The sequence below is a fragment of the Ursus arctos genome, unplaced genomic scaffold, assembly GCF_023065955.2.
Source record: "Ursus arctos isolate Adak ecotype North America unplaced genomic scaffold, UrsArc2.0 scaffold_19, whole genome shotgun sequence".
Lineage (NCBI taxonomy): Eukaryota > Metazoa > Chordata > Mammalia > Carnivora > Ursidae > Ursus > Ursus arctos.
The window spans coordinates 52,440,871-52,458,017 of record NW_026622863.1 but is presented as its reverse complement, the minus strand read 5'-3'; the positions used below and the strand labels follow the sequence as shown (position 1 = coordinate 52,458,017).

General features: G+C 48.6%; 2 protein-coding genes across 2 annotated transcripts in view; both read left to right on the top strand.

Annotated features, from left to right (window-relative positions):
- The first annotated feature begins 8,342 nt into the window (after positions 1-8,342).
- On the top strand, positions 8,343-11,760 carry AURKC (aurora kinase C). Its single transcript, XM_048224112.2, has 7 exons — positions 8,343-8,372; positions 8,509-8,753; positions 8,992-9,183; positions 9,516-9,654; positions 10,401-10,549; positions 11,123-11,297; positions 11,469-11,760. The coding sequence occupies exons 2-7, from the start codon at positions 8,575-8,577 to the stop codon at positions 11,637-11,639; spliced, it is 1,005 nt and encodes a 334-aa protein (XP_048080069.1). The 5' UTR covers positions 8,343-8,372; positions 8,509-8,574; the 3' UTR covers positions 11,640-11,760.
- A 1,474-nt stretch (positions 11,761-13,234) lies between these two features.
- The window catches only part of LOC125283328 (zinc finger protein 805-like), a 46,820-nt gene continuing 42,907 nt past the window's right edge, over positions 13,235-17,147 (top strand). Inside the window, 2 exon segments of the mRNA XM_048224115.2 lie at positions 13,235-13,521; positions 14,976-15,102. Coding sequence (XP_048080072.1) covers positions 13,489-13,521; positions 14,976-15,102 — 160 coding nt within the window. The 5' untranslated portion in view covers positions 13,235-13,488.

The window sequence follows — 17,147 nt, the reverse complement described above, 5'->3', positions numbered from 1 at the left end:
CGTTTAGTTTCTAATTGTTTCTTTTTTACATTTTGTAATACCAAAGAAGGACTCTTAGAAAACAGGCAAAACTATGTAGTCCAAAGTCAGGATATTCTGGTGGTTTATCTTGATGTTGGAATAGAAATCCTAAAGTATTTAGAGAAATGGAAGTCCTGTTATCCACAAATATTTCTAAAAATGGATCTTAAAACTGAAGGTGATCTGCAGGTCACTCAGGGTTCTAGTCTTCAGGGGAGATTTGTGTGTAAAATTCCTCAGCTCCCTAAGCCTTGTTATATCCCCAGAGAAGAAGGGGTCATTCCTCTTCAAGGATTACTTCCTCTTTGTGGTTGGACACATATCCCCAATCCCTGATTTGTCTCTTTTATACCGCCACTGCTTGGTCCTTAACTTCTCTCTCTCAATCCCCTTCTGTCCTCTTAATCTATACCTGTGTTCAAGTCTGTAGTCTCACCCCCAGGCACCTTCTGCCCCACATGCCCAGTGAGCTCTGTCCTTCTCTTCTCTCATAGGCACACCCTATGTAAATGTTCTGTCCACTGTCCCCACCCACTCATGTCCCTTTACCCTACTGACAACTAAACAGTGGTCTCCACCACTGTCACCTGACTTAAGCAAGTCTCACAAAGTTCCCTCTTGTCCTCCCACCCTTCTCCACCCCACCCCCAACACAAACAGTCTGTTATTGGACCTTTTTTACTGCTGTCCACCTCTTTGACTTGAAGGTACTTTCCTGGTTTCTATGAGTTTCTGCCCTACTCTTTCAGAGGATCTGTGTCTTCTTCCATCTGTTAAACAGTTGCGCTTCTCAGAATCTGTCGCCCTTGCTTTCTCATCTGCGAGGTGTTTCATGAGTGAGTTAATTCCTCCCTCGAGGTATTTTACGCTCAGTGATCTACAGAGTTCCCCAAATCCTTGTCTCCAGGTTGAATGTTTCTGGTCATCCTTCCACGCCTTGGCAGTATTCGTACGTACTGAGCCTGTCTGCATGTGTCGTGTGGTCATGGCCATCACCATGAGGATGCACCTGTACTAGTCATGAGAGCAAGCAGATACAGTGTGTTACTATGTTTCAGTCATTGTTTTGAATGTTTTACACACACCAACTCTTCATCTTTGTGATAACTCTTTGTGATAGATGATGTTATCCCCATTTTACAGATCAGAAAATGAAGGCACAAAGCATCTGTTAGGTTTAAGTTTAAACATCTGCTCAAGGTTTCATAATTGATTAGGAAGTATGGGATTTGGGACCAGAGGTCAGGTAGGCCTGCTGCAGAATCCATGCCCTTAACACTTTACTGCCTCTCATAGGGTCGTCTGTGCACCCCTTCAAAATGGAAAAGTCACTGTCATTTTCTTCAAATTACTTTTCTCATTTGACAATGCATGGCCAACCTTATGGGTCAGCATAAACCAAACTTACTCTAAGGGCTGCATAATCTGTTGCAACTGTGCAGAAAGTACAGACAAGGGGTTTGAGGTGGCCGGGGAGGTAAAGAATGGCTAAGACATGCATTTGGTTTTTGGAGTCATGTTTGAGGTGCCCAAAATCTCAGTGAATGTCACTGTCTTCTGCCTTGTTGCCCAAGTCAGACAGCTTGCAGCCATTTTTCATTACCCCCTCTTCCAGCCATTGTCCCATTATGTTCATTTTAACTTTTTCTCCCCCTTATAGACTCAGTATATGTATGTCTTAGTGAATGGCCACACACAGCAGGGGATTTTTTATTGTAATGTTTGGGTCCCTCGCAGAGTGTTCACACCAAGCTGTTTATATAGTTGGTACGGTATGTGACATGGTGATCTTGAAGAGAATCCGCACAGGCTTGTAAGGCCAGATCGGTAGAAGTTTAGAAATCACAATGAATGATTGTGTCAGGAATCATCAAGATCACTCCCAGTTTCAGTGATTGAGTTGGAAGACGTGCAGGACTCCATATTTTGTCATGCTCATGGGCTATGATCTATTATAGCAAAAGGATAGAAAGCGAACTCAGCCAAGGGATGAGGTATGAGGACTGAAGGTGGCCAGGGGACATCAGAGACAAGCTTCAAGAGTCCTGTCTCCGGGAAGTCCTGCATGACATGCTTAATTTGAGCTCCATCAAGCAGTTATGACAGTAGTTTAAAAAGTCTACTAGGGAAGCTCCCTGGAGACTCTCGGTACCCAGGTTATTTGGAGGGGTGGGGCTCTCCTAGCACGTACCAAGTTTTAGATATCCAGAAGGATAATAGGTGTTCAGTGTAAGCTCCATTGTTTACACCAGAATCTTGGTTCTGACTTTCTGCCTCACATGCCCAGTGAGCTCTGCCCTTCTCTTATAGCCACACCCTACATAAATGTCACTGAGACACTCATGTTCCAGGTGTGGTGCAAAACCTGTTGACATCTAAGGTCTCAAACCCCAGCCAAGGGCAAACCTTGCAAGCTCAAAGGATAGGAGTTCTCCGGCCTGCTGTGTTATTTCCTTATACAGACTGAAATGGTACTGAAAGGCTGATTAAGTTTCTGTAACTTAAAGCAAATACAGTTCCTACAGCGACAAGTACGAGTCATAACTTTGGAGCCTTCTATGAGCATAACCACTGTAACCAAAAAACCGCTAAGCCACAGTAGAATTTAGAAACTAGCCAGGATTTAATTTACTGATGACAAGGTACAGGGAAAGGACTCTGAGAAAGGACTTAGCTTCTTCCAAATACCGATTGTGTGTGTGTATGTGTTTGTACACTCCACTTAGGACTCAATATATACACACATAGGTAAGTATACACCTGATAGATAATGTGTATTACGTGTGTGTGTGTGTGTGTGTGTGTGTGTGTGTGTGTATGGCTTCACGTGGTCTGACTTGCAAATATACCCGTTATCACCTTTATCTATAAAAATGTAAAGGCCAGATTGAGTGTGTTTTCTATACTACATGTCAACAATTTCTCATCTTTGTTCCTGCTGTTCATACTCAGCCTCTGGCTTTAACAAACAGAAAACTGAATGTGGGCATCATTCAGTGCTACCCCAATTTGGGATTAGTGTGTTGCGGGCTTTGTCAGGCTGACGGATCTGTCAGAGGGAGTGACCGGGAGGGAGTGGGAGCGTTGGGCTCCAGCTGGGAGGGCCCTCTACGTAGAGACCTGATGCTGGAGGCCTGTGGGACTCTGGCCTCTGGGATTATGCGCAGCTCCCTCTGGTCTCACACTCCTGCCCTCAGACAGCCTTTCCTGTCTCAGTTGTGCGATGCGGGGATGCTCGATGATGTCATCCTTGAGTTCTGAGGGTTAATGACCTGTAATCTGCTCGCTCACAGGTAGGTCACACATCTCACAAGTGAATGGTGGGAGCTAAATTGTAAATGGGCAACTGGGTTTTCGCCTTCCTTGGAGCAGTGGAGTGTCAAGAGCGTGGGCCCTCTAGTCAGACTGCCCGGTTCCACTTCCTGGCCTTGTCCTTAGCTGCTGGATGTTGTTGTTGTTGTTGTTGTTGTTGTTGTTGTTAAGTCCCTGTTTATTCTGCTTGTGTCTGTGTCTGTGTCAAGCAGGTGTTGTCATTGTGAAGTTTCCCATGTGGGACCTTGCTACTGTGCAATCCACTGCCCCCTCCCTGGTCCATCCAAACATCATCTGACACCAGCTTCTGCTTTACCTTCCGCTTTTACCGTCCAGTCGATTCTCCAAACTGAAGCTGGAGATATGGCTCCGATTTGATCATGGAGGGCTCCCCCCCACCCCCTTTCCCTAAAATGTTTCATGACTTCCTTTTTTATCTTGGGATCAAAACCAAATCCTTAACATGGCCCATCCATGGACCTTAACCTGGTGTGGGATGTGCCTAATTTACTACCTTTTCTCTTGCACAACTCTGGTCTCTCTTCACTTCCGGTTTCCCTTTCCTCCACTTTCCCACCTGCTATGGTCTCTTCCCTCCCCACGCTGCCCATTTAGGGCATGCTTAGCCCTCCCATCTCATCTCACATAGCACTTCCTCAGGGAACCTGTCCAGCACACCCATCTAGATCATAACCCTGTATACATGGGTTCTTTGCTCCCCAAAGCCACCTTCCTGCTTGATGGTTTGCTAAGAGGATTCGCTCGACTCAGAACTGCTGTTGTACTCACAGTTACTGTCTGTGACAGCACAAGGACACAGGTCAGGGTCACCAAAGGGCAAAGGCACACAGGGTAAAAAGTCCAGCGGAAACTAAGCCCAGCTAAGCTTCCAGGTGTTCCCTCCAGTGCGGTCGCACAGGGGCTGGCTTAACTCTCGGCACAGATGTGTGACAGTATGTTCACGTATCGCCAATGAGGGAAAGTCACCCAGGCTTCAGTGTCTAGGGTTTCTTCCTGAGGCATGCAGTCCCTTCGTGACTGACCACGGATACTCGGTGGGGTCGCACAAGGCAAAGATACAGTGTGGCTCAGAGCCTCGGGCATACAAAACCCACCATTCTCTGTGAGTCACACTGTTGGCATAAATTACCCGGTCAGACTGATGCAGCGGGGCCTGCAGATACAGGCCTAACGTCACTCTTACCAGGCCAGATGTTCAAGGACTCAGGTTGTCTTCTTAGAGCAGGTCAGGGCCCAGTCCTCTGGGATGCGCAGCGTTTGAGCAGCCAAAGCCTGTTCAGTGAACACTTTGCTGCACAGTCCCCCGTGCTGGCCCTTGGCTTAGGCTCTGTGACAGCAGAACAGTGATCTGTGCCTGAGCGTCTCTCTGCAGTAAAGCACTGCTGTGAGGGTGCGCTGTAGTATCGGCGGAAATCTGCTTACCATGTGAAGGAGGCAGTGTGGGGCAGGGGTAGATTACAATAACAACAGTCCGCACTGTGAAGCCATTACATTCATGTCCACATTACTAATTTGATAACCTGTCCCTTCTGGTCAACTGTTTGTACTTGGTGATAAACCATCTCCCCTGTCACTACCTTAATTTAAGTCAGCATCCTCACCCATCTGGAAAACAGCCTAACAGAGCTTCCCTTTTCTTGCCCTTCCTATAGTTTAATTTCTACACAATACCCAGATCTTTTAATTCACAAATCAGATTACATTACCATTCAGCTCAAAACCCTCAGGACGGTTATCTGTCTCACAGGGTACTAACTATATATTTTTAAATTTCTGTGGTCTGGCATCTGGGGCCTTGCTGACTGGACAGACAGTGCCCCTCCCAGGACTAGGTAACTTTTCCAGGACCTCACTTTTCATATTCAAACTAACCACCTCTCTCTGGCTCCTAAACTCCAGGAGGCAGCATTCCTCTGCCCTGAAACTCCAGGGCCAGTTACCAGATAGGGAGTGACACGAATGCTCCAAAGTCCCTATATTATATTCAAACAAGTCAATCCTTAACTGTTTACCCCTCTTGCCTTGCCTTTCCTTCAAAAAAACACAATAAATGTGCTGGGCCATGCTTTCTCTATCACTGCTGCTGCCTCCCTACACCGCCTTGTACGGTATGCCTGATAGAATAGACAGACATGAGCCGGAGGCAAGGGTGGTGATAAATAGGTTACACATGGGAAACCTGGGGTCACAACACCCTGAATGGCTTCCAACATCCCAGCGCTGACAGACCAAGAGCCACAGGTGCAGAACCTGCTCTCTCCTCTTCCACCTCTGCACCAGGGTAAGCCCTGGGGTCATTATAATTCATTTGCATTGCGGTTTTGTCCCCTCCCCCAAGGGGAAAGGTTGCCAAGAGGGTTCTGGTACAAATCTTGTAGGGTCAAAAACTACCCCTTCCAACCAGTGGGAGGAGTCCCCCAAATGATTGGAAGTAGACTCCATCAGAGACCGTCACCTCTGGGCCTGCCTGCTCTCCCTCCTTGACAGTGTACTGTCCTTAATAAACTGCTTTGTGCTTGCTACCTTCCTTCTGGCTGTCTATCTGAGAGTGGATCCCCACGTAAATCTTTCATGGGGAATCCAAGAACCGAGGTCTCCATTCATACAATGCAGAATTCCCTGACTCTTGTATGTAGGGATCTGGGAGCATAACTTCCTTCATGACAATCACTTTCAGGTCTGCAGCCTTATATCTGATTAAACAAATAACAGGTACGTTTTAGAACACTTTCTAGAGGATATTACAGCCTCTTTACAAAGGCTGACAAAGTTTTACACAGTTTGTCTCCATTTACCTTTCTAACTCCTTTCATCCCACTTGAACCCCTGCATTTGCAGCCCTAGATACACTAACCTTCTTGCTTTTCCTTAGGCACCCCGTGCTCTCCCAACCCGGAATGTCTTTCTCAAAAGACCTCAGAGCTAGCTCTTTGAAATGCAAACATCAAGCAAGATAGCATCCCTACCTCCCAGTTTCTGTGGGAAGGTAGAGGCCTAATTTTGGGGCACCTTGCTCCAAGCTGCAAAACTTGAAAATAAAGGGAAACATTTAAAACAGCTGGGAGGCCAGAAGGGCGACCTCTCACACAGCACCACTCCAAGTCAATCTCAGAAAGAATTGTCAACTATAGGCCCCAGCAGGGAAATACAGACACTGCATCTCCCACAAGGTCAACCATCGCTGCAACTCTGCCAATGAGAAACTGTCATCACCTTCAACTGTTTTCTCCAAAGGATTTTGTTCGAAACAACCAAAGCAACTTCCTCCTCCTCCTCCATAAAATAACTTTTCTCTTTGTTGGATTCGCCTGTGGTTTTACCATAGCTTCCATGTCTGTGATTGCAATTCTATGCTATTTCTGAATAAACCCATTTTTGCTGGTAAGATAACTTTTATTTTTAAGGTCAACATTACCTTCCACCCTCAGGTAATGAGAAGTTTGTTTTCCCTTATAGAAAGCCAATGTAGCAGCAGATAGCTACCCCAATTACTAGGTAAATTTAGGATGAATTGTGTAACAAGTGGTGCTGTCGTGTTTTGTTACTTGAGGACTAATTATTGCCTATGTTGAAAATATGTAATGGGAGACACTGAGAAAACTGGTATCTGCTTGGCTATACGAAAGGGTATCTTTCTGACTTTGCCATCTCTTAGTGATTATCTGTGATATGGCCTCACATTCTGGTTTAAGGTTCATTCAGTAATAAACTTTTTTATTTCTCTACTATCTTTGTGGAGAGGTTTCCTGGGTTCGGAGATTTTTTCTTGTTAAATTCTATTTCTCCAGCAATTTATATTGTTACCTTTCTAAAAGAATGCCATTTAAAACTTTTTGAAACTTCTGTATTTGCCAAATAGACATGTTGATTGTTTCTACTATTTGAGACCCCAAATGCAAACTGATTACAGGGTCTGTGAAAATAAAAGGAAATTTCACTAAAATGGAGTCAGGCGGCCAGGGGGGAAGCTCTCACATGCTGTCTATGGATGTCAATTACAGATCCTAACAGAAGAATCCTCAACAGGAAAGAATCATCAATTATAGGCTCCAAGGAGGAAAGATGTACATACACTGCATTTCCTACAAGAAATCGACGGCCCCTGCAACTCAACCGATAAGAAACTGTCTTTTACTAATCTGTGCTTTTCTCCAATGGACTTTCCTTCAAAACAACTGCTCCCAAATTTCTTTCTCCATAAAAGTGTTCCTCTCCTATGTTTGAGGGACTAGCCTATGGTTTTTGCTGTAGCTTCCTTGTCCCTAATTGTAATTCTCTGTTATTTCCAAATAAGCCCCCCCCCTTTTTTTTTTGCTGGTAAACATTTTTTGCTGGTCCAACAAATACACGGAGGCAAGGGGTGACTCGGCTCTGTGTCATCGCGCCGGATGGGCCTGAAGTCCTAGGCTGGGGGAGGCTCCGGGGGTTGTGGGGTGGAGTGGGGAGAGCAAGAGTTGCAAGACATTCGGGGAGGAGGCAGAAATTTCGGGGAGCGTGATGGAGGAGGGCCCTGTGGAGTGGCCCAAGTGACACGACCCTCGAGCGGGGGCGGGGCGGGGCAGCGCGCACGTGGTTTGCGGACTCCGCAGGGGCACCCGGCAGCTTCCTGCAGTCGGTGTCTATTCACTCCCACGTGCACGACTGTCGGTTCATTCATGTATTCTCACAGTCACGGATTTATGTAGTATTCAACCATTGAGACCTCTTGGCATCGTGCCCTGTCCGCAGCTCTCTGCTCGTCCCCGGTCTTCTGAGGTCCCCTTCCTTCTCGAGGCCCCAGCTCCGGTGTCCAACCGGACCCTGCCCTGCCCCAGCGACCCGCAGGTCTCCGCGTCCTGCAATCTCATTGGCTAAGGGTGGGCGGAAGCTCCCATTTCTGTCTCTTCTATTGGGCACGCTGCCTACGCGCTCAGAAGCTTCAACCAATAGGAGTCGGTCAGGAGCTGCTGGCTCAGCCAATGAGGGGGGCGATAGGATAAAGGCCCTAGTCCAGGCTTCCCAGGATTTCCGTGGGCTCGGTGGGTCCCAGCCTGCGAAGGCGGGGGAAGCTCCTGGGGGGTGTCTGTGCGGGCGCTTCCCGGAGGAGGCCGCGTAGGGGCAGGTCGGCATCCAAGGAGCGTCAGCCTGACTGTTACCTACCTTCACCCTTTTCAGGACATTTCCAAAGGGCTTAGGAAGGCGTCCTGTCACCGTCTCTTCTCGGGAAACCCAAACGCTGCGATGAATTCGGGCGGTGTTCATGCCGCAGGTGAAGGGGAGAGGACCCAGGACCAGAGGAAAGGTTGCAAAGGGCTGGTGTCGTCGTCGGGGGTGGAGGCTGCACCGAAGGAAGTGTCGACCTCTGTCTGTCTGACTCACGCAGCTGCAGCAGGCCACGTGGAGCTCAGCATCCCGCCCGTGTGAGTGTCTCGCGCTGTGTCTGGAAGTGGAAAGGCAGTGGGGCGAGAAGTGAAGAACAAGCTGCACGTGCCTAGTGTTGGCTCGTGGACTGAGAGCTGTTGACCAGACAGCCTGGTGCCCCTGAGAAGGGCAAGGGGCAGAGGGGGTTGAAGTGAAAGAGGAAGGTGAGCATTCCGAATCCCTGAATGCCCTCCACCCACCTATCAAACTAAGGCTCTTTTCTTCCTTTCCTCTCAGGCGGCGCCTCACAATTGATGACTTTGAAATCGGGCGTCCTCTGGGAAAGGGAAAATTTGGGAATGTGTACCTGGCTCGGCTCAAGGAAAGCCATTTTATCGTGGCCCTGAAAGTCCTCTTCAAGTCCCAGATAGAAAAGGAAGGACTGGAGCACCAACTGCGCAGGGAAATTGAAATCCAGGCGCATCTACAGTAAGGACAGCATGCACAAGAATTCGGCACTGGCTTCTTACTCTTCTGTTTTCTCTTTCATCTCTGGCATCTGAACCCAGCATTCCCCCCAAACTACCCTCAAATAGACCATCTTGAAGATTTTTTTTTCCCAGTTCATTCCACTTACACCGTGTAATCCTCCATGTTTCAGACACCAAAATCCTGATGCCTGCTCCCATTCTCTCACACACTCCAGTATCAGGCTGCTATTACTCTGGTCCCAGCCCAATTTTCCCCTTGTGTGATCAGTCACTTGTGATAGTATCAGGAGTTGGGTCTTGAGTCTGACCCTTCCTCTGTCTCTTCTCCAGACACCCCAATATCCTACGCCTATACAACTATTTCCATGATGCCCGCCGCGTGTACCTGATTCTGGAATATGCTCCAAGGGGTGAGCTCTACAAGAAGCTGCAGAAGAGCCACACATTGGATGAACAGCACACAGCCACGGTGAGCTGGGGGCCTGGTGGCTCTCGGGCCCATGAGTTTAGTGTGGACTGGTGGGGGGCAGGGTCACTGCTTGTGGCTGTCATTATTGTCCAGGTTCTTTTTTTTTTTTATTTCTGAATTCTGTACCTTTTACATAATGACACATACAGCCCATAACTTCACAGTTTGATACCCTAGTTACCCCACAATATTAATAATTAGTGTGTATGAATTTTGATTCTTTAGTTATAAACAAGACAGTCTAATTCCACTACCTTATGCAGAGAAGCATGTTAAAAGCCTATGAAGTTCACTGAACAAGTGAGTAGACTGGCTTGTAAGAAGCAAGAGATTTCTAGAGGGCTTCGGATGGGAAATCAGAGCAACAATTATCCCAGGGTCAGCTTGCTGTCAGAATGAGTGACCTTGCAATTTTCCTCCTGCTTTTGTGTCCTTTCTTCAAGCCTCAAGTCTTGTGGGAGATCATCTGTTTAGCTCAGCATAGGTCCTGTGTCGAGCTACTTGCTGTTCTAGGGCAAAAGGGCAGTTCTGTTTACTTCAGCATCCATCCTTCCTATAAGACCACATAAAATGGGGAGAGGAATCCCTCCCCCACCAAGAATTGTGGTGGCATTAAGGAAATAACAGGGTCGGTAAGCAAGAACTAAAAGATTCCACTACAACTATAAAATGCACGAGGAGTATTTTATCTCATATGAAATTGTGGCAGGCTTCATTTCCAGATGGCTTTTTCTTTGTTCACTCAGATAATGGAGGAATTGGCAGATGCTCTGACCTACTGCCACGAGAAAAAGGTGATTCACAGGGATATTAAGCCGGAGAACCTACTGCTGGGGTTCAGGGGTGAGGTGAAGATTGCAGACTTTGGCTGGTCTGTGCACACCCCATCTCTGAGGTAGGTCAGGTGGTGGCGGCGGCATGGGCCCTGAGTGCCACTTAGGAATGATCCAATTTAATTCATTCCATGTGTAAGACCCAGATACAAACTTGGTTTTGTATTTGAGTACTGACTTTTTCATATGCATATATTTAATGTGCATTTGTAGATTGAAAGAATGTGGCTCAATCTTACCTTTCATCTCTTGATCTCTGTTAACACGTAACTTTCCCAGTAAGTTTCCATGTAAGTAAGAATCATTGCTCCATAATTCCAGGTATTTTACTTGGTCCCTCTTGATGCACCATCAATTTGTTCAAAATCTCTATTGATGCCCAAAATATTCTGAAAACATCCTGGATCATCAGCTACATAACTGTATGAATAATACCAAAATACGGAATTGGTGGGTCCCAATATTTGCCTTCCCTAAACCTTGATCCTTATTAAAACTTAGTGTTTCCAAATTCCCATACTCAGGAGGGGACTGCTCAGGCTTTTTAGGGTCTCCCATCTCACTGGAATCTAGAAAAGGAGGGTTGCCCTTCTTCTGGGCCTCTGCACAGTGCTCCCTTCCCTGCTGTCATCTAGGAGAAAGACAATGTGCGGGACTCTGGACTACTTGCCCCCAGAAATGATTGAAAGGAGAATATACGATGAGAAGGTTGATCTGTGGTGCATTGGAGTGCTGTGCTATGAGCTGCTGGTGGGAAATCCACCCTTTGAGAGCCCTTCCCATAATGAGACCTACAGACGCATCCTCAAGGTAGGATGGTTACACTCCGGGCATTCGCTAGGGAGCCAGGGCTGCAGAGCCTGGGGTGCACACAAAGATTGTCTAGTAAGATCCAGAACAGTGCTTTGAAGGGTCTTAAGGAATGGAGAAAACAGAACAGAAATTAACCACATTCTCTTTTTTCTTCTCTGGACTCATCAGGTAGATGTAAGGTTTCCCTCATCATTACCTTTGGGGGCCCAGGACTTGATCTCCAGGCTTCTCAGATACCAGCCTTCCGAGCGGCTGCCCTTGGCCCAGATCCTAGAGCACCCCTGGGTCCGGGCCCACTCTCAGAGGGTGTTCCCTCCATCTGTTCAGATGGCTTCTTGAGCCCTGACTGCACCTGTTTTATTGTGTTTGTCTGGGGAGCTCTCCTGGCTCTACTATCTTATCTGTCTTTTGTTTCTTCTAAGATGCAAGATGCTAATTAATAAAAGTGGAATCATTTTGATGTGTGACTGGGTGGAATCTTTATTTCTTGTAGACACTCTTTCCCAAGAGAGTGTCTCAAGATGATGTCCCTCCTGGCCCTCAGGGATAGTGACTCAACTACCCTGAAAACTAGTTACTACTTTGTGCAGGTAACCACCCTGGTGGTATACAACCTACCACCTACCACATTTGCTTCTAGACTCCATGTACTGTTCCCCATGTTTTCAGGAGTATGCCATTTGTAAACCAGGACTCTGATCAACCCAGACGTCCACCCTCTTTATACTGATACCCAGCATGCTACCATCTGTGTGACAAAATGGTTCACTGTTCATCAGTGCTACTCTCTCTGACTTATTTTGCTTAGGATAATACACTCTAGCTCCATCTATGTTGTTAGAAATGGCAAAATTTCATTCTCGTGGCTCAGTAATGTTCCGTAAAATTAAATCTCTTGGCATTTCTGCATAGTTTCCATTTGCATAACCATATGTATTCTCAATTCATTAGAAGTGAGATTTTATTCTCTCACTTTCATAGTCATGAGAAGAAAAAAGAAGTCACTGATGGTGACTTATAAGATTTTGCCTAATATAATTCTGAAAGGATTATTAGAATTCCTGACATGATTTTGTTGGTTTCTTGTTTGCAACTTCTTAACGGCGGGTTGGTTCAGGGTTCGCCCCTGTCTATTCCATTCTCCACCTAGTCTCACTCTTGTGGACACTTGAGATAGCGGCATCTGCTAACAACTCCCGAATTTCTGTGTCCACGCACGACCCCTCTGCCGGCCCTCAGACACAGATCGATGTGCCCACGGGAAACAGGCACTTGAAACTGCCCTTGCTCCGGACTGGAGTCCCGACCTCCCCCCAGCCTCGCTCACGTGCGGCCTCCCCGCCTCGGGGGGCTCGCACACCGCTCCTCAGGCTCCTGGGGCCCACTCCGCGCGTCAAGGCCCCGCAGCCCATGGCGCTGGCGCTGGCCCAGAGGAGGCCCAGGAGGGACGGGGCGGGGCGCGTTCGCCACGTGGGAGGGGGCTTCCGACATCCTGGTCTCCGCGGTCACTTTACCGCTAGAGCAGCTGTCTTCCCTCCAGTAGGATCTCCAGGAGGTGAGGCGCACGGGGCAAGTCACCAGCCGAGCCAAAGGCCTGGTTACGAGAACTGGCACGTGTCCTGACCCCGGGCGGAGGTCCCCGCCTCCTGAGCCTCGACTTCCCCGGGCATGAGAGGGACGGCCTCGACCTTTCTCTTCGATTCTCCCCCCGCCCCCCTCCCGCGTTGTGTTCGCTGTGAAGAGGCGGGACTCACAGCGAGCTCTGGGCCTGGTAAGTCTTTTAGGACGAGGAAAACCACTCCAGAACACGATCTCCCGCTGCTCGTTTGTAGAGCAAAAACTACATTGCCCAGAAGGATGTGCACCGGGCGTCCGCCCAGGTGGGGGCGGGGCTTCCGGTCTCCTGGAGGCGTACGTCATTCGTGTGCGACGGTTCCGTCCACGCCAGCTGTGGGGAGGGGATCGCTGTTCCGTGGCCGCCTCCGGTGAAGCTCTGAAAAAGAGCAGAAAGAAGGCTACCACTCATCTCCGCGCCTTTGAAAGAGCCGTGAGCCTCCCGGTGACCGGCGAGTGCGACAGTCATCCGAGGTCACCCCTCCCGGGGCAGGGGAGGGGTGGCGGTCGGCCGAGCCTGCGGGACCCGCCTGTGTCGCCGCCTCTCCGGGCCCCGCTCTGTGCATAGGGTCCCATGATGGCGGCGGCGTGGATGGACCCTGCGCAGGTGAGTGGACGATGTTTTGGGCGTTGCTGCCTCTCTGCTGCGGAGAGGGCTCCTGGGCAGGCTGGAAGTCGAGAGACGTACTTGATTTCTCTCCGAGTTGCGTTTGTGTAAGACGAGTGGAGAAGGCTTGTCACTTTCTTGATCTTCAGTCGTAGAACAAAATATACAGAGAGAGACTGAATATGCAGATGATCTGACAATTGGCAGACCGTATATAAAAGTAGAACTCTGACCCAAAACTTGAAGCTACCTGCCCAGGAAACTAATCCTTTATCTACCGTTAGCAACCCAGGAAACCAGTCCGCTCTGTCATACTTGGCTGGAAGCCAGATTACTAGCTCTAGTGACAGTCCAGGAAGCTAAACAATGACTTCTGTAAGAGTCGGCCCCAAATAGCCAGGATTTGATTAATAATTGATTCTCCTAATTTTTCCCCCATTTTCAACTTAGGACGTATCAGAAAAACCCATATCTGCACCCCTAACTAATCATATACGATGCTTGGTGAGTGCATGTCAGGGAGTTTTCATAATTTAGACATTCTGGTAGTCCATGTGGACGCCCTAGATGACTTTTCTTTGTTTATATCTATCTGCCAAAAATGGGCTCGGTGGTGTGAGTTTATCCAGCGCCAGAACTGAGTAATATTGCAGGGTTCCAATGTATGAACCAGTTAGTTTATTAGGAATTTCCAGGTGTTTAGTTGAATATTAATTCAAGAGCACTGATAGGACGAAGCTAGAAAGGACAGAGATGTGGGCACTGAAAGTGCACATGAAAAACCACGAGCCGGTGGCTTGGAGCATTTAAATGACAGATCTACAGTAGTGGGGCTGTCCATCTGAGAGTGGACTACCTGAGTTACTTATATTTAACTTGTGGGTCTGGTCACATGCAGGATGTGGTCCTGCATGTGTTAGACATTCCACATTGAGGAAACTGTAGAAAATGGTGAAGGGAGTAACATTAACAAGGCAAACTCCATATGAAGTGTTTTTAAGTCAAAAGACAACACTAGTGGAAACTCAAGATGCCTTAAGAACTGGGGACTTGTAGTCCCTTTAACGAGGACGTGAAGCCCTCAGCATGGGGCAGGCAGCTAGCAGGACCAGTGAGGCTCAGGTACTGCTGTTGTTACTGATACTGTTATTATCACATTCACTCATTCCTCTGACGTCCTAGAGCCCTTGCTGTCTGCATCTCCCGGTCCTCGCGTCATTTCCATTGTCTTGTGTGACCTTCCAGTTGCTCCCACAGAGGAGGCTTCTTTCTCCCTTACGCTGCCGTAGTACATCCAAAGCATTGCCCGAGCGCAGCACAGAGCTTGGCCCTCGGGAGGTACGAGGTGATTCGAGCCTTGATCACTCTGCATCTTTACCAGGGATGTAGGGATGAGCTCTGATCCCATCCAGCAGCCCCAAGGCCAACGCTACTACCTCTGTTTGACTTTCCAGATATCTGTGACCTTCGATGATGTGGCCGTGACTTTTACCCAGGAGGAATGGGGGCAGCTGGACCCGGCCCAGAGGACCCTGTACCAGGAGGTGATGCTGGAAAACTGTGGACTTCTGGTGTCTCTGGGTAAGTCCTCCCCACTCCACCATGGGGAGACCTGCCACCTCCTTGTCAGAGCACCCTGTGGCTCCGGCCTGGCTGGTCAAGAAGGCCTCTGGAGCCCTCCTCCTCTCCCTCATCCCTGCAGCTTCAGTCATTTTCTACATGAATCTCTTTGGGCCTGCTCTCCTGTGTCTGGGCAAGCAGCAGTTCCTCTTTGGCTCCTAGAAAGTAAAGGAAGGAAAGGGGGGTGTTCTGCAGAACCGAAAGGGAGGATTTCCAGCTGGGTCCTGTGAGGGACTGATAGAGGTACTGGGAATGACCACGATTATGCCCTGGCTTCTGGTCTGTCGTCCTGGCTTCTCTTTCTGGCTCTCTCTGCTCATGTCACTGTATGCAGAAAGGTTTTTTTTCTGCCTCATCAAATTGTGACATGACTAGCCACCCAGTCCCTGCCCTCTCTGGCCCCCAGATTCCTCGTCTCTGCGTCTTTGCGTGTTTATATTGTTCCTCTTTCTCTGTCTGCTGCTGGGCTGTGTGGGTTGTCCTTGAGGCAGGAATGGCCACCCGAGCCGGTACTTCTCTGGACCTCTCACCCCAGTGCCCAGCACAGACTGGCCTCCATCCGAGGTTCTTATTTCACATTCCAGAGAGGGAGCTGACTGCATGAGCCTGATTGGCTCAGGTGTCCTTAGCAGGGTTGTGAGTGATGGGATGATCTCCAAGAAGAGGGTGAGTCAGGCAGGCCCCCGGGAGGCCTTTGCCTTCCGTGCCAACAGGTATTGTTCCAAACGACGTGATCTCGGTTATGGGGCTTCTTTGTGTTCGTGTGCCTTCGTGATTGTCACTTGTTTCAAGGGCCGACATCCTCTGCCAGTACAAGAGAGAGAAGTTAGAGTAAACTTCTCAGAGGTTGTGCCCCCAGGAGACATTTGGCAATGTTTGCAGCCACTTTGGGTTGTCCCGCCTTGGGTGAGGGTGGTACTGGCATCTAGTGGTTAGAGTCCAAAGGTGCCGTGAACGTCCTTCGCTGGACAAGACAGCCCTCCTCAGTGAAGAATCATCAATTATCCCAACTGCAGCATCCAGAGTGGCACGGTTGAGAAATACCAGCTTAGATGTTTCTGTGTTTGAGGCGAGTCACCACAAGGCCATTCAATATGAGGGAAAGGAGGGCTATAAATCCAGAGCTTAGGATGAGACATGCCTATTCTTGGAGAACTGGAATTGTCTGTCAGTGAGAAGAGAAAAAGCAAAATTAGAAAAGTTGGATAGATTAAATATTTCACAACAAAATGTTTCCAAATAAAAAGTCCACTCTCTTTTCCTGCTGACCTCCTCCCTCACCTTCAGTGCTTTCCCTGAGCTCACTGTGCTCGGCTGTGCTGGGCATCTAGTGATTTCCCCACGGCCAGACCTGCCTCGGGCCTCTGCTTGCTGTTGTGTCTGCCTGGTGAGTGTTCTTGGGCATTTCAGCCTCTCACACGGTCACCCCTTCTGTGCATAATCACCACCTCGCCACTGTGTCCTGACCAGTGGATCTCCTGGAGGCCCCTCCCCCATCCCTCTCACTTCTCTCATCCTCCTGGTTATAACCTCTATGCCAGTGGTTCTCATCGAGGGATGATATCATCTCCCCGGGGACACTGGGCAGTGTCTGGAGACATTTTTGGTTGTCACAGGTAGGATAGGGGTGGCACAGGGACCTAGTGGGTGGAGACCTGGAATGCTGCCAGACATTCTTAAGCATAGGACAGTTTCCTCCCTGCCTTCCCAACAAAGAATTAGCTTGACCTAAATGTCAGTTGTATGGAGGTTGAGAAACCCTGTTTCAGGGCGCGCATGGACACTTCATCAGCTGGCATGAAGGGATACCCTGACATCATCATTGCATTATTTGTGCGCTTTCTTGTCTCCTGATTGTTGCTGAGGAAAAATCTGGGTTTAGTGCTGAATCTTAACACCTCACCCCTTAACTGTTGCTAATATCCCCTTTGAACAGAGTGAGCATGCAGCCCTGAGTAGGCAGCATGAGCTCACTGGGAATTAAGAAGATTGTTTTGATTTTATTG

What these genes read in the sequence shown, in the direction of transcription:
- AURKC (XM_048224112.2), top strand. Translation starts at nt 8,575, where the DNA reads ATGAATTCGGGCGGTGTTCATGCCGCAGGTGAAGGGGAGAGGACCCAG. An exon ending in GAGCTCAGCATCCCGCCCGT is followed by an intron (nt 8,754 to 8,991) that starts GTGAGTGTCTCG and finishes CTTTCCTCTCAG; the next exon opens with GCGGCGCCTCACAATTGATG. An exon ending in GAAATCCAGGCGCATCTACA is followed by an intron (nt 9,184 to 9,515) that starts GTAAGGACAGCA and finishes TCTCTTCTCCAG; the next exon opens with ACACCCCAATATCCTACGCC.